Source organism: Anopheles funestus, chromosome X, assembly GCF_943734845.2.
Source record: "Anopheles funestus chromosome X, idAnoFuneDA-416_04, whole genome shotgun sequence".
NCBI classification, from domain to species: Eukaryota; Metazoa; Arthropoda; class Insecta; order Diptera; family Culicidae; genus Anopheles; species Anopheles funestus.
Window position 1 is genome coordinate 12,951,976 of NC_064597.1, and position 19,584 is coordinate 12,971,559.

The 19,584-nt window shown below is 41.6% G+C and overlaps 1 protein-coding gene across 12 annotated transcripts in view; it reads left to right on the plus strand.

Moving 5' to 3' along the window:
* LOC125766168 (mucin-19-like) overlaps window positions 1-18,241 on the plus strand; it is a 130,635-nt gene extending 112,394 nt beyond the window's left edge. For all 12 annotated transcript variants that reach the window (XM_049431892.1, XM_049431872.1, XM_049431900.1 and 9 more), the window contains 5 exons: window positions 71-665; window positions 746-1,164; window positions 1,364-1,444; window positions 15,116-16,172; window positions 18,081-18,241. In XM_049431892.1, the coding sequence (XP_049287849.1) occupies window positions 71-665; window positions 746-1,164; window positions 1,364-1,444; window positions 15,116-16,172; window positions 18,081-18,232 (2,304 nt within the window). In that variant the 3' untranslated portion in view covers window positions 18,233-18,241. The remainder of the gene's footprint in view (window positions 1-70; window positions 666-745; window positions 1,165-1,363; window positions 1,445-15,115; window positions 16,173-18,080) is intronic.
* The last annotated feature ends 1,343 nt before the right edge of the window (window positions 18,242-19,584 follow it).

Sequence of the window (19,584 nt, forward strand, 5' to 3'; positions counted from 1 at the left end):
ACATCTGCAGCTGATACTTAACTTATATTTTCTTTTTTGTTAACTTTCCTTCTTAATTCTCTTCCGCCAGCATGTTCGTGAGGCTCGTGAGGCTCGTGAGGAAGGGACGGATATTGCTGCTAGCGGTGAGAGTGTTAGTCGAAGCCGCCGCGCCTTGACGGGGAACGAAGAGGATGAGGGTGACGACCATCGGATGGCATCCGCGAGAACCGAAGTCAATGATGATGTGGTCCAGGACGACGTAGAGGATGATGATGATGATGACGATGAGGATGACGACGAGGATGACGATGGTGGTGGTCCGCACGATTTACACATCGGCAGTACGGGCAGTACCGGCAGTACTGGGAGCGGCGGTACCAGCAGTCTTCTCGGTCACAGTCGGCACCATCCTCATCTGTTGCATCTTTCCTCGCATCCGCACCATCAGCAACAGCTCCTACAGCAACACCAGCAACAACTCGTTGCAGCTGAACTGCTTCGTACCGCCGAACAGCAACATCAGGCACGGCAACGCCAGCAGCGTCGGCGCCGCTCGTCGGAAGATGGTGGTACAGCCCGGCAAACCAACAACAGCAATGTGACGAACAACAACAATAGCAGCAGCTTCAATAACAACTCGGACGACGAATATCAGCCGCCGATGAAAATAAAAAACGAAGTCGGTATGTATATTGTACGCGTGCTCTTTTGTGCTCCTCTAACACGGTCTTACACTTCCAATCCCATTCCATGCGAATTGCAGACTTTTCGGCGTTCTCCGGTCTCAATATGACGATCAATGCGGCAAGCGCGAATGTGAACCTTTCCGCAGCACTGAACTCATCGTCCACGTCAGGACCGGGTCCAATATTGCTCGCCACCGATCTGCGGCCCGCATCGCGGGGCGGTGTATCCGTGTCCGGTGCGGAAGCCCTGATCGTTAGCAATGCCTCCACCTCATCGTCCACTGCACCAAGCGGGAGCAGCAAGAATGGTGAGCAGCAGCATCGCGAACGTGGTTCGCCACAGCATCATCTGCAACATCACCATCAGCGGACGGCAGCCGCTGCTGCGACAGCGGCCGCATTGGCTGTGTTTAATGCGAGCGGTCTCTCCAGTCCGCTGTCCGAACCGATCGCAGGACCTTCCGGCATCATGGGACCGGTCCAGCAAGTGCCTCTGGTAAGTACTACACCGGACACCCATCTGTTGGGAAGCTGTATAGGGAAAAACACTTTCTTAGCATATTGTTGTAGGTGAATTTATCTATTCTACATTTGCAGTTATATTAGACCGCCATGATTGGATCGGTTGTAATAGATTCGCCGTGTATTAATCAACTTTCTTTCCCTATATTTCTTCTTCCATTCCTTCTACTTAGTCGCTAAAGAAGGAGATCGACTGGGGCGATGACAAGTCGTCGGGCGAAAGTTCACTGGACTTCCGCCATACGCATGACTCGGTAAGTGCACTGCAAAAGCAAACTGCAAACTGCAACAACAATTTCTTTCCTTCGTTCGTGTCTCTTTGTTTACTTTTCGTTCGTTTACATTCGGTATATCGCTGTGTCCGATCGCGCGTTCGGTCCCCTTTCCGCTTCCCCCTGAAAGAGGAACTGCGCTTTCGCACAACGATTTGCTCTAGTGTGTGCTTAGCTGTGTTTGTGTTTTTCGTTCATTTACGTGTATATGCGTGTGCTGTATTACTCTTGTTGTGTATTTTGTTTTATACGTCTGTAAAGAGATGGAGCACACACAACTGTACGCTCTATCTCTTTCGCTACGGTTGTATCTCGAATTGGGTGATGTCACCCGCGAGCTGCTGTATACGCCTTGAACTGTTGTGATTCATTCTCGTATGTACCATGTGTACTGTGTGTTTGGGTGGGAGTGTGTGTGTGTGTGTACTGTGTTTGATTCGGTTCCTGAATCCTGACACACGAACCCGCACTCACTCATACGCCTTGTTTCGAAGAAGATGAAGGAGAAGAAGGAAGCTGTTGAGAAGGGGATGGCGAGGTTGGGAGGGGGTAAGGTAGCGGAATAGGACTAGATGGAAGCGTCGATCAGCAGCATCTTCAACACATGTAGTCTTATCCTCCTATATGTGTTAATCTTGGCAAATAGTTTCCATTATACCAACTACATTATTTCTATACATCTTCGTGTGCGTGTGTGTTTTACGTGTACGTTTCTGTTTACTTATCGCTGTATCACTTTTTTAAAATACAATGTCCCGCAGGGTTTGCTGTTTGTTGCGCTAAATGTCATTGTTTATGTGTGTTTTGTATGTATGTGTGTGTCTCTCTCTCTCTGTGTATGCACTCGTCATGCCGTTTTTTCGTTAAGGACGATCGTCAGCACTGATACAGTGCTGTAGTAGTTGTAGCTGATTGACAGAAAAAGCAAATGAAGATGATTGACAGAAGGCCGCCATTTTGTCACTCCCTCGGCGATACTATTGCGATACAAACTTTCCTTCGTTTCGCAGTATTAATGAAATGTTTTAATCTAAAAGCGTGTTATAAGTCGATTATTTGGTGTATTATCACCCTTGTTAGGCAATATATTATTAGATAAAAATATTCTCCTATATATAACCATTTCATCCACTACATACATATATTAATGTTTCTCTGTGTGTGCGTGTGTGGTGGGTGCATGTTGTTTGTTGAAGTCGAGTATTGGAGCGCACACACGGAAATCGAAAGCAGTTAAACTTTCCACTGCTATCACACATATACACACAAAAAAATTTAGAAAAACCTTAAAATATCCCACACAAACACACATACATAAACAAACGTGCGATGTGTGTGTGTATCAGATACTAGCAAAGCAGCCATTGTTTAATGCTATTCTTAGTGACAGCTGTCATTATGACAGTTGAAATTACGAATAGAATTATGCAGTGCGCTAACGTCTTCATAAATACCAGAACAACAACAAAAATCACGTGTCTTGTGTGATTTTTTGAAAATTATCAATATGCTTGCACATACACACAAACGCATTCAAATTGACTTTTAGACAAAGAGCTCGTACCAAAAACACAGCATAAATTTCAATTCCTTCCCTCCGCTCACTAACCATTTGCCTTGTCTGACACTCACTCACACACATACACCAGTTTTTTTTGTAGGATGTTTCTAACTTCAATAATTTTTGTACATTAAATTTCATTCAATGTGATTGTTGTTTCTCGATGTTTTTATGACAACATTCCAAAGTTGTTTTAAAATATTTTTTTTGCTGTGGTATTTTTATTTTAAAATAATAAAACGGAATGTTTTTTTTTGTTGTTTTGCCAACTATTTATTTGCATGGTTTCCTGTGGTTGGTTTTTGTTTTCTTCCGAGCAGTTTTGTGAACTGTTTGGCCATTTTTTCTTTTTATATTTTATTCACCAAGCAAAGGTTCAGTCCATCCTTCGATACGGTAACAATGTTTTATATTTGTCTATAAATGTCGTGTCCGTGATCCGTCGTTTTCTTCATTACCATTGGGCGGTGTAGTATTTCGAATTTTATTCCAACCCACCCTGCTATATCATACGCTATGGAAATGATAATCTTTACTCGCAAACCATAGTCTAATTAAAATCGTTCATCACACACACACACATATAGAGCCGATGTGTAACGTTGTAGCATCAAACATTTGTCGCCGTCCGAAATGAATGTATCCTCGTTTCGTCTTACATACTTGAAAAATTCGTTTCCTCGACCGAAAGCTCTTTTGTGTGTAGTGTTCATCTCAATCTAACTCTCTCTTTCGTCCACCCTCGGCCAGCTTTTGACTGTGGCTCGTTTCAAATTGCCTACCAGTTTTAGGCCTTACCAGCTTTCAAATTGTATCCCTCACTCCCGTTTTTCATCTCTTGCACGAAGCATTTCCATTTAATATCGACATTTTTTTAAAGCGGCGTTACAGCTCCATCACACATATTCTATTGATTTTGTGACTGATGGTTGAAGCGAAAAATATTTCAAAAAGTCTGCGCTTCCCCCCCGTCCATTGTCTCTTTCTCTAGCCTTTCTGGAAACATATTTTCGCTCAATACAGAAGGATTGACGTATCCGACGATAGGAATAGTGCATTTTACAATCGTGTACTTGAACAAACCAGACGGTGGTGTGAGCTGAAAAGCTCATTCCTGCTATTCCAATGCATATTTTCCATCCGCACTGCTCTTCGGTGAAGAATCGGTCCATTTTTCGGAACGAAGTTTTGTATCCGTCCGTCAACATGGCGGTTGTCAATCCAACTACCATCAACCAGTTGACGTGCGTACGTTTTCATTTGTTTTGCTGGTGTGTGTGTGGGTGTGTGTCACGACGAGAACAGTTTTAATGCGTTTGTCCATTGTTTTGCATACATTCGGGCGGGTAGTGTAAGCTGACACTACCATTTATACGTGCAGCAGGGAGGTGAAATGGAGGGGAAATTAAATAATAATAAGAAAACATGGTGACATTTTCCGTTGTTTGATTATTGGACCGCCAGTCTCTTCGGTGTGGAGGAGATGGAACTGTAAAAGCCTATTAACTGCATAAAAACGTGCCAAATTTTCATATGCGCACATTTTGATGGACGGCAATAATAGGCATATTGATTCTTCTTTTCCTGTTTTCCCATTAAAATCATTTCATTCTGGTGAGAACCGATTTTCGAAACTCGGATGTATGCTTTTTTTTATTCACTCCTTCATGAATGATAGTAGATGAGTAAAATCCATATCTCAATCTCTATTAGTATCGTTACACACTGGACGCAATGACATCGTCAATGCATACAATGGCGAATGAATTGAAGCAATAAACGCCTCCTCCTCACCCCTTATTCTTTACCAATCTCCTTCGCTCTTCCTTTCTTCACAGACTTAGAACAAGGAAAAACCTTTTGTAATTTCCCACTACCAATTGAGATGCAATGAAAGAAAACGAAAAAAAAACACAAAGCAATCGAGAAGAGCGTGTAGTCATCTGTAGAAAGCTGCCCATCAAAATATACAGTACACTTTAGACGCCGTTTGTTGACTGTAATTGGAATATGTGCAAGAGATAACGTGTGACAGGATTACGCCTTGCCCAGCAGGGAAAAAGCTTCTTAATAATGTTTTTTCTCCCCTTTTTTCATGGTTGGACAAGCAGAACTTAAAAGGAGACAAAAGACATCTGGCAGAATGGTGGATTGGCCATTATGTGTTCGAAAGAAAGTCGAACATTGGCTTTCGTTGTTAGTGCTAAATTGAGCCTTCTGTCGTTTTTCGATCTGCATTCAAGCTTTAGACGTCCCTTTTTCTTGTTCCTGTCTGGGTGTGTTTTTTTTTCCTTGGTGGTGTAATGGCAAGTAGCGACAGTTTTTACCGACAGCTGCAATCTTGTTAACCGTGTCCACTTTTGGCACTCTTTCAATCCCAGCACTGTTAGGAAAAGATTAAAAAATCAATTTTTTTCCATTTTCTACCTTTAAAAGAAACCAAGTTAGTGGCGATTTGAATACTGAATAAGAATGAGTTAGTGCGTTTAAAAGCTTAATAAGTGAGTGAGTTAATTCGAATCTCCACAAAGAGTTGTTATAACTCATTTGCAGTTTAATCTCACTTACAGATCTCTCAATCACGAATGAGTTCTATACCTCGTCAAGGAGCATCTTTGTGGCGACTATGAACTCAATCACAGTGAGTGAGTTAGACATGGGACAAACGATTCTTTTAAAGAATTTAGTGCGGTCCAGTTCGATCAGTGTTGTGAACTGAACACGTATAGTAGTTTTTCTGCACGTCGTCCATGAGGCGGTGCTGATCATTCAGTTTTTTTTACTACACATGCGAAGTAGTAATGGGTAATTCTTCAATTTTCTCGGAGTCGGAGTAATCCGGAGTCGGAGTAACTTCGGAGTAACTCTGGAGCTAAATTTGGATTAATCCGGAGCAATTACTTCGGAGTATACTCCGGTTTTTCTGCGTCGGAGTCGGAGTGGATTCATCAATCCACTCCGGAGTTCCCATCACTAATGTGAACCGACCGCAACTGAACATGCTAATGTGTTGGTACGTGTATTACTGGCCGTTTCAATACGAGTAAAGAGCATTCGTATGTGTAGTTGGCAAACTGAATCATCCTCACATTGAACTGTCGCCGTACGGTTGGCGTGCGGAAGAATCGTCATTCATAATTCTATTGTACAGATCTCGTTCACTCAGTACAACGATTGGGTCGAATCGAACGGTTCTGATTCAATTCGAGCATGCCTAGAGTGAGTTACGACACTCATTGAGTGAGTTGTTGATTCGTTAACGAATGACTTAAAGAGTTGATTCCTTAAAGTAATTTACTCATTGTGAGTAAAATGTGTCTTGATGAGCTGACCATCACTCATTCTGAAAACGCACACATTGCACGTGGCGCTTTACAAAAAAAAACCAATAAAAATTAAACTATCAATAAAAAGCAAGTTTCTCGAATGTTTCAGAAGCGAAACGCTTGTTTGAAAAGAGTGCAGCAGATGGTGGAATGCATGTCCACACCATCTCACTACGCACTAGTCCTTCAAATGCAGCACTACACCAACTGAGAGCCGGTCGGTTCTGTCTCTGTGTGGTGAAGCTCCCCGTTACCGTAGGTCAACAGTAGGGAAAATCACGCAACCCGTACGAAATAATATCAGGATTAGCAAAAGAACGAGCGAAATAGAGAGAGAGACAGAGAGAGAGAGAGAGAGTGACGAAACACAGGATAGGTTGAGATGGTCGTCCATTGCCCGTATCGGTTTCCATGTATTATTCATCGTTTAATTAGTTTTACAAAAGTTTTCCATTTGTCGTGCCCATTTCATGTGTGTCGGCTGGAACCGGAACAATGCTAGGAAAAGCGATTGGAGCGCAGTGGCAAATCTTTAAATATTTTAGCCCTCCCACCCCTCCCCCCCCCCACGGTCGGGGTTGCGTTACCGCGTGTAACGCTTTCGATGCACTTTGCGTATGTATGTACCGAATGAAAATTTGAAACCCTTTCTCTCTTTGTTCTTTTCGCTCGTTTTGTTCCTCTATCGTGTACTGTGTGTATCAATTTCTGACGTGATTTTTTTTCCCCAGGCTGTAGAGAGAGATTCATGTTTGCCATCACTGATTACATAGCTTAGCTTTGCCTACAACTATCTCCATCCTTTCGTCCCTTACTTTGTCCGTATGGTGGGTTGTAAAAAATAATTTCGTAAAACACATACACACACCCATAAATGCAAGACTAAAGCAGCACAAATAACAAACGAAGTAACGAATATTTTCTGTCGTTTGAAAGTTCAACTACAAATGGAACTATTTTCAACCTGTTTGTGTAAGAATCGACTCTCTGGAAACGAGTCTCTGTAAAGTGTTTTTTTATATATAAAAAGCCTAAATGTATGCAATCCTGTTAGCATCTTGGTCTATTTATTTTTGTTGGACGAAAAACATGTTTTTGGCAAACTTTGTTGTACACACTCCGTCAAATGTGTTGTAATGCTGTCGCTTGTTTTTGCGTTTTTTGTTTTGTTTTTCACTTCCCATTCACTTTACCAACCGTCTGCCTTTTTTTCGTATTTTTTTACACCCTTATTGCTGAGTGACGCACACGCGACAATGACATTAGTGGTACGACCTCCACCAAAACCACCAAACACCAAACAATCATCATACACGATTGGGCACACAGTAAGGAGCTTAATGGGGGATGGAAGAGGGTGAGAGGAGGGAGGAGTGGATTGGGGTGTGTATCGTACCGAACCTACCCTAAGCGAAAAAGGCATGCACCCTTGCTATATCGACTATCTTGAATATGCTAGCAACTCACGCACACCACGAAAAACGAGCCACATCGCACTGTGCCTATGTGTGTGTGTGTGGTTTGAAGTTAGTAACATTTGGAATTACGGTACGATTACGAGTTGCGTGTGGCGTGTGTGGCCAAACCACAATTGAACGAAATAAGAAAGTTTTGAAGATTACGATGGCAGGGGAGATGTGAGGGGTGGTGGGGGGGGGGGGCTTAAGAAGCGAACTCCAACGCGCGCCATGTTGGTGTCAATCAATATCGCGTATTCGCAAAACTGTCATCGCCGCCTTTTTTTTGTACATGGCGAACTAAATTCAATGGATTCAATGATTTTGAGGACGAAATTCGTTCCATACCCCATCACCCACCTCACCAGTATTCATCTGGTGAAAATTTGTCATTCAATTAAAATATTTATAAAACTTGTTTTTAAGGTTATGTATACTCACGCACAGTCGGGGAAATAAGGAACGTTATTCGCTTCCCTTCTCTTTCTCTTTCGTTCGTTCTAACTTCCACACGCACACATTGTACCATCAGGATGAGTACAACATAATCGATAGTGCATTTCATTCGACCGACATGTCTGTGTCGTTTCTAAAAACGGATAATGTCAACTCACCCCACCCCACCCTGCCCGTTCCCTCCTCCATTTCTTCCCGTCTTGCTATATTTCGGTCGTGTCTCGTTGGTGGTATCGATTTCAAGTGCATTCTCCCACGCGTTTGTTTGCCCTATATAATGGACCTCCCCCCCACGTCCCTAACTACACCAACACACGCACATACACACACGTTTCATATATCTAGACAGTGTTAGAGTGCTCTACAAGCACACGGTCATATTGGCGACAAACGTCGTTCTGCTGCCCTCGTGGTGCCGAGTTTCGATTATTACAATTTCTAGTTCTATTTGCTTTGGGGCACAACCCCATATCCCTTCTTCTTCCATTTGCCTCTAATCCGCTTTCCTCCGTCCCCCACACACCCCGTACAATGATGGCGACGAGTTTGGCAGTTTTTTTTCGGGAGGGATGATTTCATTTGCTCGATGCAAAACGTGCCGTGTTAGGGCATGGAATGGGCGAGAAGGAACGCAAACAGAAAAGGGAATTGGGTGGATGGGACGGTGAAACAAACAATTCTTTAATCGGCTTCTTTCACCTGGTTTCTCATGGTTTGCTTTCATCGGCATCGAAAAACCAACATTTGATTGCTGCAAAAGCCGTACATTTTCATTTTCCCACACGGGATTTTTTTTCCTGTGTAGCATAAAACTCGGTATAGACGAGAGAGAGAGAAAAAAAAACAACCGTGCATGCAAGGAAATGCGATGCTTTGAGATGACAGGTGGTCATAGCAGCAGGTAGACTATCCATTCATTTGCCACCTTTTCACCCCGTTTTATCTTCATTCTTCCATTATGATTCCTTGTACTAGATGGATAGTTTATTTCGTTGATGTGTTTTTTTTTTGGCACAGGTTTGAATGTGCCCATTCCCTACCATATGACCTCATATTCTTGTGTTCTGTTTTTTTTTTTGGTTCGATGGTTTGGACTTGCATTTAGGTAGCATGCTGTGTGCATATAAAAACACGCACCGGAGGCGACCGAATTACGTGACCATCAGACACGGGACGGATCGATATAATACACAATACCCGACGCCATTCGCCGATGAATGGTGTGTGACGTTTAGGGTGAGGATTTTTTTTGCTGCTGTTGCGAAGCAAAATATGAATACGGGGTGGTAGCTTTTTTCTCCGAAAGATACAGGAAGGGAAACTGATTCATTTTAGAATATACTTTTTTTTTAAAGAGAAAGGACACTGTCACGCGACAATAAAGCGTTTGTTGGATGTGGAGGAAAAACGAGGACTTGTTCTAGTTTTTAATACGATGGGTACGATTGTGTTATCACCGTATCACCGGTTATTGCTTTTTTGCTGGAATTTAAACAAAAAACCGGGCGTCTCCATCACATGTCTTGTCCACGGTCACCAGGCGTCTCCATCGTCCATGACCAGGCGTCTCCATCGATAGATTTTTTTTCAACTTTTTAATTCAAATATTTTTTTCATACGGTAAAAGCTATTACCGTCAATGAATAATCTTCTTATAAGCTAAGCAATAGATGGTCGTGTTTAAAGATATCGTTTGCTTTTTCAGATACACACTTCATTCTTCATCATATCAAACTTTAAGCTACACGTTCTTTCACCAATTTTACCAGGTTCCAGGATCGGTCTCGCTCGTTTTTCAATATCGTTTTTGTTTTGTTTTACTCGATGTGTTTTTGTTTTTGTTCTTAACTCGATGTATGTACATATAGATCTCTCTTTCTCTCTCTGTCTCTCTCGTTCGCTCGTTCTCTCACTCTCTGTGTGTTTACTTCTCGATGTGGTTTAACTTATTTCTCGATGTGTAAATGTTGTTGTTGCTCATAATCGAATTCATGTGTGATTGTATCGTTTCGTACGCCTGTAATTAGCCTGTTTCTTTCTGTTTTTATTTTTTTATTTTTCACACCGCTAGTTGTGAATAACGTGTTGAGTTGTTATTTTTCTTTTAATTTTCTGTTCTTGTTTTTCATGTTGATCGATATGCGAAAATTCATTTTTATTGTTTACTAATCAAAATGGTCTTTTGTTTTGAAATTCTGTTTTATTTATCACAACTTCCTGTTCCACGCATTCCAACTTTTCGTTTTGCCTGATTAGTATTAATCCTTTTTTATAATTTTTTTATTGTTTATGTTGTGTTTTTTGTCGTTTGGTTTTTCCTTTTTTCTTTTGTAAGTTTCTGCATCCCCCTCGTAGTGTGAATTCGATTTTTTTTCCTTTTTGTTTGTTTCAATGTGTCTCGTGTACACATACGAAGCAAACGATTCTACAACAGTTTAATTATGTTTCGTATTGTTTTGTATTCTTTTCCGTTCTTTTGTCCCGTTTATGTTTTATTGTTTTAGTTTTTACTTTCCTGCGTTTTCAGTTTCATATGATTAATTGTCAAGAAGTTGATCTACGTTTTTTGAACATGGCTGTGCTAAATATATTTATTATATATAGATTATCGATACAACAAAAAAAACCTTTCGGACTTCCAAAACGAAATTAAAAAAAACACCAAAAAATATACACACAAAAAAAACCATATTTAAAACCAAATTAAAAACAAAACCAAAATTTGTTTACACGTTTACCCTTTCTACTATTTGTGTACTTTTGTTTTTCTTTGTTTTTGTTTTGCGCATTTTTAAACTATTTTACATATTTCTCACTTTATATAACGCATTGGCTGTCAACACTTTTCCATTTTTTTTACTTTGAATTCAGATACAAAATCTTTATATGTAAATATATAGAAAGATTGTTGCTATATATTTAAATATGCATTTGTTTTTACTTTTGTTTCGATTTGTTAAATTCATCCATTGGAATCTTTGCAAAATGTTATCTTTCTTATAGTAACATGGTTGTTTACATCCTATGTGTTTCGTTTTTCATTTGTTTTTCTGTTGATTACTGGAAATTATCAAACTATTATAAAACAGTGAAGTATAAAATATTATTAAGAAGAGTAAAACAACACATTGATTGTATGTTGTTGTTATCGAAAGTATTAAATTTTATCTTCAAAATTGATCTTTTTTTATATATAGTTCTTTCATTTCGTTTTGCAAATTTAGCAAAATGTTTCGTTTTCTGTGTATATAATTCGAATTATTTTCGTTTCTTGTTGTTATGTTCACACGCTTTACAAAATTTGTACCACACTATGTGGCCCCAGCCGTTTGCCAAGCAAAAATTGTTAAAAAAAAATTATTTGTTTAATTCGAAACATAAGACCCTAAGTTCGACTGTAAACTTTAAGCAAAAAAACCAAAGCACCAAAAAAATTAAATCTATTAGAAGCACGATAAAATGTTGAAGAAGAAAGAGACAAAATTTAAAGTTGCTAATCTGAGCCATAAAAGTGACCATTCACACGAGTGCACACATTCACACACTCAGATTCATATATCCGCACCCCTATAGCACACATTCACGATGTCGTGTATGTGTGTGTGTGTGTATTGTGAGTGGTCGTATGTGGTGAACGATAGAAAAGTAAGAAGAAAAAAAAGTAATTTAACACCATTTTGTGCTCTTCTTCTCACATCCTACATGATTGCGAGAAGTGGGTGCAGTTTTTGTTTCTTGTGTGCTGGGGTGTTTTTTTTCTTCTTCTTTCTTTTCCTATTCCAAATCGCAACTTTTTGGTTGGTGTGTTTTACATTTGAAACTAATTTTTCTAATTGGTCACTAATCAGTCAACATTCAGCCAATCACGGAAAAATATTGTTTTTTTTTCTATTATGAACAAATATGTAAAAATAATAACAGGAACAAAAAGAAAACCTCCCCCCGAATCGGCAAATTAATATGTAAAGCTGTCAAACTCTGTCAAACGTAACGGTCACAATGCAATCCGACGTGGACAGCCCCCCAAAAACGCCTGACGCTTCGTTGTGTGCGCCCTTCAAAAAAGTAAAAACAAAAGAAGGAACAGTGAGGCACACAGCGTTTAAATTAGCTCACAAGTAGCCCCGAATCAGAGATAAAACAAAAGTCAAATAAAAAGCAAAACCAACAACAAAGACGAACTAATCATCGTTTAGTCTGATCGAAGACGACGATAGAACGCTAGTGCTACAAATTATAAAACAATGCAAACAAACTAAAGAAGCAAAAAAAAAAACAAATGAAAGCCAAACGACAAAATTAAACCAAATCAGTAAAATGCTCGAAAGCACATAATTTCATTGAAGAAAACAAAAAATCAAAATGGAAACGAAAGCAACCAGACAAAAATCGAATTTCAACTTCTTGTCAATCGCAAAATAAAAATAAAAGAATCAACATATATACATACACATACAAAACACTGGTAACACAATTATAACTTAACTGCTAAAAGCATTCCTCTAAACACTAAACCCACAACCACAACACGAAACGAAAACACTCGAATTTTAAAAACGAAAACAAAAACAAAGAAACAAACACCACTATTCCTGCAGTAGTAATCAAAACGAAGGCTAACCGAAAGGAGATGAAAACGAAACATCACGAAAACATTGATAAATGTGGGCCCTTCCATAATTTCCCCCAACATCCTACCTTTCACCCCACCTCAAAATCATCATTCATTTCCCCTCTTCGCTTTTTCACATACTTTTCTCTCCCCCTCACCGATCCACAACACTCTTCTTCTCCGTTTTCGCCTTCACCGTCTGTTTATTTTGGATTGGAATGTCGGTATTCATCGCTTTACTCTTCTGCTCCCGCTAAACCCTCACCCTTGTTAAAAAAAACGAAACCATCACAAACACCTTCACACGTCAGTTAGTGTACGGAGTTTTTCAGCACAAACCTGCTCAGTAGTCTGCTCATAAGTGATGCTAAAATTCGCTCGACTCCTTGCTCTAGTGGTGCAGATTGTACGCTTTGCCTTTCTTTTCGATCTAACAACGCTCTATCCCTTTCGAATAAAACAAGGTTGTATTTGTCACTTGAACGCTCATATACTCTACCTCGCTATTGTTTCACCGTCTTTGCTAATTGTGCCTTTGTCGCTCTAGCTCTCGCTCTCTCTCTCTCTTTCCCTACTTTTTCTTTGTGTTGCGGAAAAGATCCGCTCTTCCGAAATGGTTAGTGGTCATTAAATTATCTCGTCGCATTTTACTATTCTTCCTGTCTAATATGCTAGGTTTTTTCCTCTACTTTCTTTCTCTTTTATCTCTCGTTCTCACAATCTTTTTTTTATTATTATTTTTTATTTGTATTAGAGGTTTTCGTGTTCGAAGTATTTCTCATGATTATATTATTTATACTGAATTTATTGTCCTTTTCGTACCTGGTTTGATCGAGTGGATAACGTACGCTTAACATGGAAAATCCGGTCATAGAGATTTCACATGTGTAAAATATTGTTGCAAGATGTGTTCTAATGAACCGATTTCGCAAAATGGTGAACCAAAAATGTTGGAGCCATTTTTTTTTAGAAAACCAAAGATCCTCGGCAGATAAACTCCTTACTCGTATGTCCCTGTTCCCAGTACGGTGTCATTAGTAGCCGCAAATAGACTCTTTCATGTCCATACACACGGATATGCTTCACTATGCATTCTTCGCAAATGAAACTGTGTATGTATGTGTGTGTGTAAGTGTGTGTGTATGTGTGAAGAGGAAGGCAAATCTTTAACATATATCCTGAATCGCATCCCGGTCCTTTTCATCTGTCGCGTTATTATTTTGTTTTTCCTGATCTTTCCATTTCAACTTACTAGCGAATCATCATAAAGTTGTCCGTGCGCAGAAGTTAGTAATACGGCTAAAAACATCTACACTGCCATAAAAACACACATACGTTTCACGGTTGAATCACACCAACAAGCGGGCATCTAATATTATTGATTGCATTCATTTTTGTTGTAAAACTATAATTTTCCATCATGAACTATTCATTTGTCCAGTTTTTCTGTACGCAAAAAACCAGATCTCCTTCTCTTCACTATTCAATCTGGCTCAATAACGGCGCACGAAATCGACCTACCCCTCCCTCTACCCTTCACCTTCACACCTATTCGCCATGCCGTCCTTCTCCGTGTCTCATTCGCCTCAGGTAATGTCCTTTGTCGAACGTTGGTTTCTATTGCTTGCGAAGTTTTGCTTTCGCAACTTAATATGGGTTAGAGTTTTAATTTCTACCGAGCAAAAAGATAGTAAACAACCAATCAGAGCGTGTAGTAACTGTCTTTTTTATCGCAATGTATACAAATATTATTTTTTTTTATTTGTTTCTTCTGCAACTCCCAGATATTCGCCTATCCGCTTCAGTTGGATTGTTTCTCTTCCCCTTTTGAAACATTGTATCATCATCACCTTCCCTTCCCGCCCATCTTCAAGAACGTCCAAAAACTTTCCTTAAATTCTTTAAAAAAAATTGTCTTTAGAAATCCTTTCAAGAATTCGCAATGAATTAATATTTATAATGTAAAAGAAAATTATTAGTCTTAAAACTATTTGAAGAGGTTAAAAACACACTACAAATTTAGAAAAAGCCTACTTCGAACACATACACACATAAATTGATCACAAAATACAAAGCGTAGCGGAAGCGAATGAACACCCAGGAAGATAGTGAACACGATTCCCACAAATTCACACATATCCATGCATACTACAAAAACATACACACACACATACACACGCTAAAGCGACACGAAAAACGAGAAGTTGACATTTCCGATTTTTGTTTGGTTCTTCCCCACAGGAAGCGTCGGAAGGGCTGCATGGAAGCGTTGGTGGTATTGGTGGTGGCGGCGGTGCAGGCGGCGCGAGTGCCGAGAGTGGTGGCGGCGGTACAAATAGCAGCAGCAGTGGCATCCTAGGACTCTGTACCACCACTCACGGGAGTGGTGGAGGTGTAATTGGACTCAGTGGCCGTCGTTCGGCAAGCAGTGGTAGTGGCGGTGGTGGCGGCAATGGTGGTAGTGGTGGCAGCAGTGGGAAGGAAAGTGGCAGTGGAGCAACCGTTACGGTCGGTGGTGGTGTTGTCGGTAGTGGGAGTGTGTCCGGTGGTGCAGGAAGTGTCGGTAGTGGTGGTGGTGGTGGTGGTGGTGGCGGGGGTGTTCCACCCGGGTTGCTAACGGCGGTGGTAGATCATCCGCATCAGCATGCACACCACCATCATCACCATCATCATCACCATCAGCAGCAGCAGCCGGGTGGTGGTGGTGGTGGAGGAGCGTCGGCGACCACCGGTCTACCGGTTCACACCTGCATGTACTGTGGCGTGACGTTTCACAATCAGAACAAGCTGACCCGCCACATCCTATCGCACTCGCTCGAATCGCTCAAGTTCCGCGAAGCGACGCACCTGATACATCCGCATCTGGCGCTACGGCACGAGCTGACGCAGGTCGCACTGGCTGCCCAGCAGGCCCAGTCCCCGTCACCGTCGCAACTACCGTCGCCACACTACGGTCACCATCGTGGTAGCGGCGGTCCGCCCACGCTCGAGCAGATGCTCGATCCGGCGGAAGCGATGGCGGAACTGGAGCTGGCGGCCGTGCTAGCCTCCCAGCCGGTCGGTGGGCTCGGGCTCGGGCCAGTTGTTGGTGGTGGCAATTCACTCACTGGCGGCGTTGGCACCGACCAGGGCAACAATGTGGTGCTGTGTAAGTTTTGTGGCAAAAGTTTCCCGGACGTCACGTCGCTCATCACGCATCTGCCGGTACACACTGGCGACCGGCCGTTCAAATGCGAGTACTGCGGCAAAGCGTTTAAGCTACGGCATCACATGAAGGACCACTGTCGAGTACACACAGGTATGTATGAGCGCGAACAGCCGCGCACCCAAAAACAAATCATAGAAGGACTCTAGTGTTGGGTGAGGTAGCTCTTTTGATTGAGCCGAGCAAACCGCTCGTCGCACTCACGCATGATGAGAGCGATGAGTGAAATTCACTCGCAAGACTGCATTGATAATGATGCTACAGTTCAATTTTATTTTATTTAATTCAATTTCCAGTAACGTTAACCTGCCTTTGAGGCTACATAATGATAAGTGAAAACTAATTACAAAAACAAATGGTTTTGCTGATTTTTTTTTCATAAACTTAATTCAGGAAGTAAAAAAGAATGAAGAGTGTTAAGAGGTAATATTAGAAGATGAAATAGCGATCGAAAATAATTTAGGGAAGAATTAAAGACGAAGAGATAGTTAAAGCTCCATCGAACCATCTGACGCAAGATTATAAAGGATCATTATGAATGTAGAGAGTATGAAGATTTTCAATTCTGTTAAGACACCTCTTAACGCTGGAAGCGTTCCAACGAATACTAGCCAATTCTAGTATAGGGCGTACTAGACTGCAGTTGAGGGTTCTTAAGCAACTGAGATCTTTAAAGATCGAGATAAAACGTAAGATGAACCCAAGGTTTCTAATAGATTTTAGTAGTATCTCTTCAAGCTGTAGTTCAAAGTGTAGATGAGTCTCAAGTATAACCCGATGATCACAGATAGATGATACATAAGAGAGAGAGAGAAAGAGAAAGATAGAGAGAAAAAAGGGACATCAGGAAAAAGAATGCTGAAGGAAGAGGAGAACGAGAGTGTGAAAAAGAAATAATAGAACATTTATTGAAGAAAATTACACGAGCACCACTCGTCACAGGCGTCAAGGGGGATGTTGAAGTGTTATACAGTTAGAAGTCGAAGACACAGGTAAAAATAGGTTGATTTTATCAGCATAGAGAAGATGACCATCAGTGACATAACATGACCAGGACATTAGAAACAACATTGACGAATAAAGCGTACTGAAGGGGGGACTAAGTACGCAACCTTGAGGAACACTTGACTTATCAAAAAACCTATTGAAGAGACGTGAGCTGACACTGCAGTATCGATCTTTTAAATAAGAGCTAAGCCAAAGCCAATGTCCTGGACTCGAAAACCAAATTTTGATATTTTTTTCCATTGGAAGAAAGTGGTTAAAACTATCAAACAAACTATGAAATTCAGTGGTGACTGAGCCACAAAGTGCTAAAGATTTTTAAAACCAAAATACATTAGACTAGCAGTCGTCGACCATGAAACTGTGTTGTTTACAGCTTATGACGGAACTACAGCTATGAAATAAAAAAGGATCAATACATATATCAAAGGTTTTAGCCGTTTAGGTAATGCCACGATAGTTAGTTATGGATTTGCGACATTCTTTTTTGAGGACTAGGAAGAGCTGGAAAAACTCCTAGGGACTGAGACAAGTTGAAATATCTCCCAAGGTGAGGAACAAGGATATCCCTACAGTTTACTAATACTGAGGCAGGAATACCATCAGGGCCAGGAATGAAAGAATTTTTCAGTCTAGCTAGCGATTGTTCAACAATTTCTGTATTGATAGCAAAATTCGACAGGCTAACCAAATTTTCAGGCGTATAGGTTAGGGCACCAACTAGTAGAGGGAAATTGAGGTTATACTACAGTGATCCATCGATCAATGCACTCGTACAAGTGAATGTCATTCATTTCTCAACATGGAGCTACCTGATCGCGAGTGTGCTCACTTTACGTTGAGCAGAGCGTTAGAGGCAGCACCTTTCACTCGCGACCCAACACATACCGTGTGACCTGCTACACCGTACTGCTTCTATCAAACTACCAAACCCCAAGATTCACCACTGGTTCTTTTCCACCCCCGTCTCCGCCCCATGTTGTATTTTGCTTCCAGGTGAACGTCCGTTTCGGTGTGGCATGTGCGGGAAGACGTTCTCGCGCTCGACAATACTGAAGGCGCACGAAAAAACGCACTATCCAAAGTACGCGCGAAAGTTCCTGACGTCCCCGCCGCCGATCGACGGGAAAGACGATTCTCCCCAATAGTGCGACGATTTGCATCTGCTGAACTTTCTCCTCCTGTACAACCTGCAGCAGCAGCAACAGCAACAGCTGCAGTTGCAGCAACAACAGCAAGCACTGTTCCAACACTCACGGCAACAGCAGCAACAGCAGCAGCAGCAGCAGCAGGCACAGCATCAACGTAATCAGCAACTGAGTGATCACAGCACTCGTTATCAGCAGCAACAGTCTGCTCAACAGAACCTTCCACATCATCGGCATCAGCAGCAGCAGTTGCTGCATCAGCACAGTGATCCATATCCGCTGCTACTGCAAGAAATGATGCACCGACATCAGCAGCAGCTCGAGCAACAACAGCAACAACAGCAGCAGCATCATCATCTGCAACAGCTCCAGCAACATCAGCAGCAGCAGCAGCAGCAGCAGCAACAACAACAACCGCATCAGTTACTACCGACATCAGAGGACCAACAACAGGAGCAGGGACGCACGAAGAAGAAACCTTTACCGCCTGGTATTGGGAATCTGTTCGGCTTCACGTAGAGAAGGATCTGATGATGCATAACGACACATGCCTAGTTTGGTTCAAATCCGGTTGTGCCTACCCAACCACACATCCCCGACAAAACAAAAACCTTCGCTTACCTCGACAATTTACTACAAAAATAAAACACATACACACACATAAGAAACAAAATGCACACACAAAGCAAAGAGCAAAACCAGATATAAAAAACACGGCTGTGACAGGACGAGAAAGAGCAGCAGACGCAAAGGGAACTCAGCGAATTAATATTACTGTACATTGTCTGTATAGTTAATCGAAACCCCCCGTGAGATAATAATGGGGGGGTATAGGGAGAGAGTGAAGAAGAAGAGAAGGTGGACGGAAGGAGGGGCCTATCCCCGCCATTCCCTTCTCCCATCTTCCCCTCACGAAGAATATCGGACATACAAGCGTGCGTAAGATCGATCCTTCTTGTTGTGTTGCGCATTACGAGAGTAAGTAAGACAATTGTACGCGTAGCAAACAACCCAACCACCACCACAACACTTATTGACGAAGCTTACAGAAGCTATAGTAATCAAGTACCCCGTAGCAGTTAGGATATTGTCCCTTTCCCCTCTCCCCTTCCCCTTCGCTCCGACAAACAACTGAGCAGTTGATCACCGTTGTCGGAGATATTAAACCCTTCACCAACTCACATATAACACACACACGCACACATACACGCATTGAGAAAATAGTGTAAGGGCGTGTGTTTGTCGTGCGTTAGTGTTCACCCTGAACAATATGATTGCGCACCGTGAGGGTTTTAAGTTTTCTTTTTTTATGTACATTTTCTTTGTTCTGTTTTCATTTCTGCTCCCTCTCC